Genomic DNA, 10,005 nt, shown 5'->3' with positions numbered 1-10,005 from the left:
GGAAGTGAGAACAATGTGGAATATCAGGGTAGTGAACATCAGCAGTTTGTAATTTGGCCGTTCTCGTTGTTTATTATTGGGATTGTTTAGTGTGTAGTTCCAAGTAATAGAATAAAGTGCAAACAGAAAACAATAAAAAACGATGCAAAAAACTAAATTATTTTATCATCATTACTATTATTTATGTTCACTTAAATGTTTGTTTTTCACTTTTAAGTTTTTGTGTTTGAGGACCCCTTTGCCTCTCAAGACATTTATCATCCGATTAAATTTGTGCCTGGATGTGTTGGTTCATATGTGGAAGATAATAAAGTGATATATAACATTGTAAATTTGAGAAGCTCAGTAGCTGTTATGATTTCATCTGTGGACGAGAGTTTGCATTGGAACAAATCCATCTACATGGTAACTATATGCAAACTGCCTCCATCTGCTGGTAAACTGTGTGATACTGTTACAAGCTCAAAAAAAAGCTAGTAAGGAGACTTTGAGTTGTTATTGTATTGATCAAAAAAGTACCTTCACTCATTAAGCATTATGTGATGACTTAAATTTATAATACATAAACAACATATATTACTTTGTTAATATTAGAGCCTGGAACAAATGGGTCCATGTTTTTCCTTAAATAAGCAGTAATTACCATGTTTCTTCTCTGAAGCATCTTTTTTAAATTAATGATTAAATTAACTGCTTCTATTAAATGTATCATTTTAAGGAGCATTTCCACATGACAAATGATTAAAACACAGGAGACTCATCCTTTGTGAAAAGTGAGAAGTTGAACCTTGTTTGCTCAAGATAACTGACTTAACGTACAAAACTCTTGTAGGATGCAGGTTTAATTATCAGAGAGAACAGTGTCAGTGGAAAATAACACACATTGTGGATCGCTCAAATATTTCTCATCAGGCTTACCTTTCTCGTGGGAGATGATTAGTCTTCAACCAATGCTGTAAAAATGTGTTCATCAGTTTGTCTCTGCTCATGTTTTAAAAATAAACTTGATTCAGGTCGACTTTTGTTTACTTCTGACTAAAGGTTCTGTGCATGAAAACATTCCAGACTCCATAAAGTCTCATAAATTAAAAAACTTTGCCAGAGTAAGTCAGAAATCTGAAACAGTTGTGTTGCAAAAAATTTTCTAGAAAGAAGAAAGAAAAAATTCAATTTATTAAAATGAAAGTTGTAGACAAAGTGAATTTATATTTTGTTGAATACATTTCAAAAGCCACTCTTTTCCAAAGTGGGAGACATAAAAAAATACGTTTCCTTGAATTTTATCTATATTGATATTCATACATGTAAAGCTTCATATACTTTCCATCTAACAAGTGAGCATTAGCTATCTGCGGATGAAGCCCATTACAAGTGGCTGAAAGCTCCAGAAGAAATCTAGAAAGAGAACTTTGAGGTAAGAGCTTCTTTTTCAAGGTTAAAAATCAACCTTGAAACTCAGAAGCATTTTCGTGTCTCTCTGCTAGTACTTTGAAATTACCTTTAGGGACTTTGGGCAAGTGTTTAGCAAGATATTAGGAGACTCCATTTCCCAGAATGCCGAGCGCTTTGAATTCAGGACCGGATATCCGCTCTGCCATCCGGGCGACGAGAAACTTTGCTGCACGTGGAAACTGAAGGAGAAAATTTGTTTTCTTTTCGATACAAGTCAGCTAATATCATTATTTTTTTCATTTTTGTGGATCTACAAGACAAGTGCTGCCGCGATGTTTCTGCAGTATTACGTGGACGAGAAGGGGGACAGAGTCTACACTCTGAAGGTAACGTTATGTTTACATCCCCAACATGTGACTTTACTCTCCATTAATGTATTTTTGCTCCTAGTTTCACTCTAGCTCGTCGATATAGAGGCTTATTTGAGCTCGTTGGACATTATCGATCTCTGGAAACGCTGGTATATAATTGTTATTACGTTAACGTAAAGATGATTTCAATCCTGTAATTCGACTGTTAAACTTAACATGGGGCAAACAAAGCTCATTGAAATAAAAGACATACGTAAACATAAAGCAACATCAGCGAGTGAAGTCTTATCACAGGAAACATGCAGCTGGAAGTTAGCACTGATTGGAATAATCAGATAGCTGGAGCTGCAGACAACAGTTCTTTTGATCATATATAGGCTAATCAATCAATCAATCAATCAATTTGTGACATAATTTATTCCACCAGATATCCACGACATTAAATACTCTCCACAGGCTACCAGAATCCAAGTTGTTGTGTTCTCATACTTCTTGCAAGCAAAAAATAAACAAAGTATTCAAAACATGTAAATGTATATTCCTTTATTTCTCATTCTCTCCTGGTTTATGTTTAACATCCAGTTTATCTAAAAGCTGCAACTATGAGTTGATTTATTAATTAGTTGGTTGACATAATTAATCAGTACCTATTTTTATAATCATTTACTTGCTTTAGTCATTGCCGCAATGGTATGAGCTGTGGAGTGTTTGATGCTTTTCTCGTACATGACAGTGAACTGAATACCTCTGGGTTCTGGACTGTTCAGACAAAACAAGGCATTTAAAGACTTCATCTTGGTCTGTGGGAAATTACAACAGGCATTTTTAACTATTGACTGACATTTGATATTTTGTAGACAAAACAATACATCGATTAGTTGAATACCTAGTTTTATATGCTTTTCACAGTCATAAGTTTTCAGCTGCAACGTTCACTTTTTTCCACAACGTCTAATCGTCAAGACTGAAAGGTTCATAACTTTCAATAATACAGATCTCTGTTACCTGATTTAACATTACAAAGCACACAATACATCTGAGGAGTTGTGAGGTTATCAACAGGACAGGAAAGGAAAGAAAGATATATATTATATGTTTTACATACAATAACATTTATTTATTTTCCTCTTGACTTTTTTCTTGGGAATCCTGGATGGTTTTGCCTTTTCTGCCCTAAAACAATGATTCAAAGGAGACTAGGGAGGCAAAGTCATGTCTTGGTTAGAGCTCATAGATCGATGTGACCTATGATGATGTAGTGCAAGGAGACTTCACTTATTTTAAGGTTGGGGACCACTGTAGTAAATGATTAAACAGGCAATAGTGTTAAACAAGCAATGTATGAACTATCAATAAAAAGTCTTTTATTCATCACTCCCAGTGCTGAAATCAACTGAGCTTTCTCTTTCCTTCTTTGTCACCAACAGAAGATATGTCCTGACGGGCAGCCCACCAGCTCGGCCCATCCAGCCCGCTTCTCCCCAGACGACAAGTTCTCCCGACATCGGGTGATGTTGAAGAAACGCTTCGGCATTCTGCTCACCCAACAGCCCAGACCTGTTCTGTGAGAGAGACAGAGAGAGAGAGAGGGCAGAGGTGAAAGCGGAAGAAGGGAGAGGTCGATCAATGGAGACCAAGAATTGGAGGGGTGAAGGCGAAGATAGGACTGCAAAGCAAAGAGCAGGAAAGCTCCAGGCCCAAATCGAAGGGACTGTTATTGCATTGGATATCAGCTGTCATTGATTATTTTTTTATGTGCTGTAATTTGTTGACATTCAGTTTAGGTTATTGTTATGATTTTGTTTTCATGCTGAATAAATGTTCAGTTCATAAACTCTATTCTTTTGTCTGAGTGTATATAAAATCCAGAGTAGGTGACAAATTAAAGAATAAAACCTGACTAAAATCAGTGGGGGAAACATAAGAAATCAAATGCTTCCATATAGAGCATGAAGGCAACCAAGGGGTCACGGCCTGCTAAAGAATCACAACTGGTGAAATGAATAATGGGGTAGGAGAAAAAGAAAAGTTCTAAACAAACTTGTATCTATTTATTTATTTTGACTTTCACCTTTTGGGAACTTGAACAGTTATTGGACCGGTGGAAATGCTAGCAACTCTGAAATTTGACCAAGTAGCACACTAGTTTTTGTAAGATGTCACAAGACAAGAAGGTTGGGAACCAATGGCGTAATTGTAAACACTGTGTTGTTTTTTTATATGTTTATTATGAATTTCTTTAAAATGACAGGGAGTTGCAAGCTCTTGATCTGAAAAGTAACAACTACAGCTGTCATGGAGAAAAAGTACAGAATTTCCCTCTTAAATGTAGTGGTGTAAACATAACATAAAATGGAAACACAAGTAAATAAGTAAGGTACAAGTACCTCAAATTTCTATTGAAGTATTCGTGTCGTCATTATAAACGATTTTTAACCTATTACAACATTTAAGTAATACATTTTAAGCAGGCAGTATTAAAAACAGTAGAAACAGAGACAATCCATGTCTGGGCTACAAGGACTACATTTCCCAGGTAGCGATGACAGTTTGTTAGTCATCACGCACGCGCATGCCGTTGGGACGACGGCAAGGGAAATAGGACCTGCCGCGCGCTATTGCATGTTTCCTTTTTGTTGGGTCGGTTGGACAAAAAAGTGCCGTGAAAACCTGGGAGCGGAGCCAATTCTTCCCAGATGTAACTGAAAACAGTCGTATGGTGGAAGCATTTCTTACGGTTAACTTGAAACAGGTAAGCGCTTTATGTGACTGCTGTATGGGGTTTGAAATTTTCAACGGGCGTTTGTCGCTGTCTGTGAGATATCTGAGGAGCTCCGCGGAGTTGACAGTTTATCAGCGGCATGGCTAACGTTAGCTTCGGCTAGCTGTACCGTCAGTGACCACCTCACCCGATACAACCCCCTCCTCCTGTATCTATAGAAGTGATGGCTGAGTGCTTCACGCGCAGCTCTTCATTATACGATGCTTACTTTAATCGAAAATCACAACTTTGCCAATAACAGGCTAATTACTCCACCAGTTTGTCTCAATGCGTTTAAACCGCCGCGGTTTAACGCCAGATGCCGCATTCCTTTTGTCATGAAAATGTTGTCTTAAGGTCATGTTTGAAGCAACACATATTCTTACAATTTCATTACAACGCCAGGTCTGAATGTGTAATAATATCGGGAGGCGTTTACTGACCGGTTCAAGCCAGAATTATTATGGCTAGCTTAATTGGCTTAGAATGGCAACTGAGTGGTGGCTAGCAAGCGAGTATCAGCAACAACTGGGCTTTCAGCAGGTTGAAACTAATTAAAGGATTTTGTTTTTAATTGGTAAAGGCTAGTTTGGTTATATGCTTGTCCCTGGGTCGTAATGATTACAGCTGGATTTACATAAACCCCTGTGATTGAGACTGATTGAACACGAGACCAGGACAACACTATCTCTTTATTTTTGGATTATTATCTAGTTAATTATACTGTAATAATTGTAACATTATTTTGGATATGAGCTCAGGTGCTATGCTGTGGCACTTAAACACCCATTTATTATCTCCCTACTGAAAAAATTAGCCAACCGGCTAACATTACAGCCCTGTACTGCTCATTTAACTCTGATAAAACACTGCAAGGCTCAAACTAAGGATTTTTTCATTAATGGTTATATTCTAGGTTCATTAATCAGTTGTTAGTCTTTAAAATGTCAGAAAATAGTGAAAAAAACCCAATGTAACGTCTTTTAATGTCTCGTTTTCTGTGAATTACAGTCCAAAACCTTAACATATTCAGTTTACTATCATGTACAGCAAATAAATGCATCAAATAAAAAAAAGATTATACTATCAATATGATATATTATCTAAATAGTTGTCAATCAAGTTGTCAAGCTGTCAATCAACTAATAGTGCAGCAAATTCAGAAAATTATCTTGCATACACTGGTAATACAGCCTGGAAGATAAATGAAGATATTAGGTTAAGTCACAGGTGATATTATTCTCCTGTGATCGAAAGCATAATTCACAGCATATGGTTAATGTGAATCAGGGTAACACATCATTGATTCTGTGCTATATTACAAGCATAATATCAATGTTATTGAGCAGAAAAAGAATCCCCTGAAATACAAAATATGCGCTCAAATAAGCAGAAATCAGGTTAAATTATTTGAGAGGAGAACAAAATGTTCTGCACCTTGTTCTGCTCTTTCCTCTGGTTTCTCTTTCAGTCTAAAGACATGCCATAGAGTTGTATTGAAGACTAATTGCCTCTAGGTGTGAATGTGTTTGTCTAGACTGATAACCTCTCCCGGGTTTTTGCTGTACAATGCGTGCTAGTGCTGGGATAGGCCTCAGCTCTCCCACTGATTCAAATGTAGCTGGAAGTTGGTGAAAATAAGCCCCATAAGCCCCCCACTCTCTTCCCAGGCATGCTTTGCAAGCTGGGCATGAAAGGTGCAAAACCCATCTACCCCACCTTGCTGTCTGTTCCCCTGTTCATCTCTGAATGTGCACTGACAAAGTGTGAGAGAAAGGCAGCATTAAAACGGGGGGGTGGGGTGGGGGGTGTGTGTGGACCATGTCTCTGCATGCAGAGTGAGAGAAAACAGCCAGCAGCTACTGGCACAACCGGTTGGAACCGCTCTCCTTTTAATAATTAAATTATGAACCAAGCTAAAACAACAATTCAGCTATATCCACCTGTCTTGTCACTTTTTCTCCCAAGACAACAGAGTAAATTGCATAGTTGACTTTGCACCTGCACGGCACGCCGGCCAACTGTGAAGCTCAGACTGGTTATTGTTTTACACCTCCTTCATTTAGAAAGGTGTCATGTTGTTGAAGTATAAAACCCCGGACACAGTTTTCCCTAGAGTTAGTTTTTGTAAAAAGAGACATATATTCACACAAAGGAAATTAGGCGGTTATGATGAATATTTGCTCAATGTATGTATTATTTAGATTAGCAACTGTTTTGTTGACGTTTTATTGTGTAGGAAGGCAGGCTAGAGACTGTATTTGTTGATTTTAGGAGCATGGGGTGAATTTAAAGGCAAAAAAGATACAGACCTCCTCTTTCAGCTGTCTCCACGTGAATTTGTTTTATGGCACAACAGAGAAAGCATTGTAAAACTGTGTTAAACTGATTATCTTTGCAAGTAAACACATTACACAATGGCTGCCTGACAACATGTTGTAGATACAAATTTGTGGAGAAAAGTGCTGCTTTTCCTAATTGTAATTCACAGTACATGCAGCCTACTTATTTTGTTCCTTTTCACTGTATATAAACTAACTTCTATTGTATTTTTTCCTCAATCATTTCTCAATCATTTCTCTCCCATCACATCCTCCCCTGCCCTTACTGTGACTGCTGATGGTTGCAGCAGAAAGTAGAAAGACACTTTTATCTCCAGGGTGCAAGTCAGACAAAGTCTATATGTGTTTATGTGACAAAAGGCAGAGAGAAAGACATCAGTCCTCATCTACAGGAATCAAGACATAGAGTAGGTAGAAAAGATTCTGTACAGAAACACTATTTCAATTTGACGTATAAGGAAGACGAAAAAGATTGAGCTTGACACTACAAGAAGAGATCCCCTCAGCTCTTTATGTATGTGTGATTATCATCACTGCCAGCTGCTTAAAACCACATGCACACATTCATAGGAAAGAAATAGTTCCTGTGCTGGTATCACTTTCAAACAGAATCAGAAAGTCTTTTGCACTTGTAGGCGCAGAAAGAGGCCTTTGGTACAGTTTCTTTCACATGCCTGGTGGAAGACGACTACTTTGCTTCAATGGAGAATTGCAGCTGCAAAGGGACAAATTGTAGTGGCCGCTGTTACCTCGGCATCACCTGGGAGAAAGCCTAGCCTAGCTTAGCTCAAGTCAGCACAGCCCTGCTAGCTAGTCCGTGAAACCTCCCCAACACCTCTGCCCCCTAGCCATCCATCTTCTCCTGCCTCCCATACATCCCTTGCGCTCCTCGTCTAACTTTTCCAAGTGAGTTGCCATGGCATCAGTGCGCTTCACGGTGACGCCCACCAAGGCAGAGGACCTCCCGGGGCTGTCCGACACGTCTCCTGACATCAGCTCCCGCTCCGGTGCCCGCGTCCGCTTCGGCTCCAGGGAGAGTGTCAATCGAAGTGACCCTCTCAGCGAGACGTCGGGAGGCCTGACAACTACTGCCACAGCAGGAGGAGGGACTGACACGCCAGACCACAGCAACACAGAGCAAGGTGAAGAACGCACAAACTGACATACTCTGTTGTCGCTGTGGTTTCAAGGGACACAACAATTCTATGCTTAAAATATGCATCATAAAACATGTTCACACTTTTTAATGGTATACAGAAGCCCTGACTGGAGAGCTGAACACATGCAGATCACACACCTAGTCTGCATAGCAACATGTCACTCTATTGTATCCAATCCCTAATCTAATCTCGACTACTTACATGGCTACAGACATTTTAATCCTTATGTTTGAGACATGTAAGCCAGCCACTCCTTTATGACACACTGGCTGAGAAATAAGCATGTAATGTCACACGTTCCTGAACAGTTGAACCTGCATTCATAGTGGCTGCATTTTGAGCAGCCACATTTTCCCATGAAGTTCTGTAAACAAAAATCAATGGCAGTTGGGGAGAACTGTCTATAAAGATGAAGCACAATCATGCTCCGAATTCGGAAATGTATCAAATACAAAAGCACATACAAATAAGGAAGTGCAAGCTGTGGGGGAGCGATGGGCTTGTTGTGGATAAGCAGCAATGTTACAGATATTTTTGCGTGACGATCAGACTTTATGTATCTAAACTAACCCTTTAACCCAAGTTTTGGTATTTTGTTCAGATGAGAAAGCAACCATTTAGATTTCCAACTAGTGCTCAGTTCATACAAAAAATAATTTCAGTTAAGAAATTAATTTTTTTAAAGATGTGAAGATGTAAGGTGGTCATCTCAGCAGTTCACAGTTTAGCTCCAGAGATGACCAGCCGGTCAATGTACACCGTTGTCCAAGGGAGAAAAATCCCTTTGGTACTTACCACCAACTCTGTTATCTGTAGTGTTTTAATATATGTTGTAATTTCTTTTGGAGGAGAAAATTTGGTCTCTGAGTTGAAATATAACATTTGCTGTTGCCAGTCTGTCTGAAGGTAAAGCTGAATACATAATAAATACATGTTTTATTGGACAGTTTAACAACAGCACTGCCTCTGTGGACTAACTATAAAGGAAAACAGAGACAGTGCAGTCAGTATTACACTTCACTTTATTTTTTAATATGTATTACAGATTGAATAACAGATGTATTTTTTTACCACACTCACTGTCAGTTAGATCCATAAATGGACTTTTTTGCTGAAAAAGAATTATAAGAGTGTCTATAACATTTCTGCATATCCAAATCAAATTGAACCCATCACTCTGCCCTTACTTCCTGAAGCACTTCTATTGTAGCAATTCTTGGTGCACGTGTTTCCCCTATTTATCTGTTGTCTTTGTTTGTCGCCTTTCTGGATCCTTGTGCATGTTTTGGTGTAAATCCCTCATACAGGCTGCATGCCAGAGTTTCTTGACCTTTTGTCACATGATTTCTGTGTTATTCTGATTGATTTTAGATGTTTACCTCTTTCTGCCATTCATATCTGTCAGCGTGTGAATTTATCTAACAAAGCTTTAACTCACTTGCACAGTTACAGATGTAGAGTGCCATTCATTAGTTACAGTTTCAACACAAGAGTTCTTACTGTGAAATCAGTCATGCAGCGGTCAAGCACAGGCAGCACACTGGCTCATGCTGGAGTGAGGCCACTGGCAAGAAAAATATTCGAGCTCACAAGGTTTCAACAAGCTCTGTTTCAAAAATGTCAGTTTAATGGGAAGTAAAAAGAGAAGTGCTATTTTTAGATCCATCCTCACGCATGTCTCGAGTTTAACAATGCCTTTTTAAATGTGTTTTATGGCTCTCTGGGTCATTAAGCCCTCTCATTTGTTTCCTAAGTGAGAGCTTGACTCTGGGCTGCTCCCTTAGGGGGTCCACAGCAGAATGAGCAACAGTTCAGCGCCACAGTTATTGCACTCAGCAGATGACGAGAACAATGAGAGGATGAAAAATGTATGCCTATGACCATAGTGTAGGTTTCACTTCCCCCACTGCTGCTCAGCCCACCTACAGAGAAGATACGGTGATTCAGCCCTTAACTTAATGCTAGCTGACAGCAGAAAC

General features: G+C 39.0%; 2 protein-coding genes across 6 annotated transcripts in view; both read left to right on the top strand.

Annotated features, from left to right (window-relative positions):
* The first annotated feature begins 1,578 nt into the window (after positions 1-1,578).
* On the top strand, positions 1,579-3,602 carry nop10 (NOP10 ribonucleoprotein homolog (yeast)). Its single transcript, XM_056369348.1, has 2 exons — positions 1,579-1,778; positions 3,191-3,602. Exons 1-2 carry the CDS (start codon positions 1,725-1,727, stop codon positions 3,329-3,331), a joined length of 195 nt encoding a protein of 64 aa, XP_056225323.1. The 5' UTR covers positions 1,579-1,724; the 3' UTR covers positions 3,332-3,602.
* A 776-nt stretch (positions 3,603-4,378) lies between these two features.
* Positions 4,379-10,005, top strand: part of LOC130164423 (solute carrier family 12 member 6-like) — a 28,348-nt gene continuing 22,721 nt past the window's right edge. For 4 of the 5 annotated variants that reach the window (XM_056369160.1, XM_056369163.1, XM_056369157.1 and 1 more), the window contains exons 1-2: positions 4,379-4,515; positions 7,154-8,008. In XM_056369160.1, coding sequence (XP_056225135.1) covers positions 7,783-8,008 — 226 coding nt within the window. In that variant the 5' untranslated portion in view covers positions 4,379-4,515; positions 7,154-7,782. The remainder of the gene's footprint in view (positions 4,516-7,153; positions 8,009-10,005) is intronic. The other variant, XM_056369159.1, reaches the window with a different exon arrangement.

Source organism: Seriola aureovittata, chromosome 23, assembly GCF_021018895.1.
Source record: "Seriola aureovittata isolate HTS-2021-v1 ecotype China chromosome 23, ASM2101889v1, whole genome shotgun sequence".
Taxonomy (NCBI): domain Eukaryota; kingdom Metazoa; phylum Chordata; class Actinopteri; order Carangiformes; family Carangidae; genus Seriola; species Seriola aureovittata.
The sequence above is the reverse complement of the archived record's forward strand: the minus strand, read 5'-3'. Positions and strand labels throughout refer to the sequence as shown.

Bases quoted from the DNA above. Each gene is read 5' to 3' on its own strand.
- nop10 (XM_056369348.1), top strand. From the start codon at position 1,725: ATGTTTCTGCAGTATTACGTGGACGAGAAGGGGGACAGAGTCTACACT. The intron at 1,779-3,190 runs GTAACGTTATGT...TGTCACCAACAG, and splicing joins ACAGAGTCTACACTCTGAAG to AAGATATGTCCTGACGGGCA.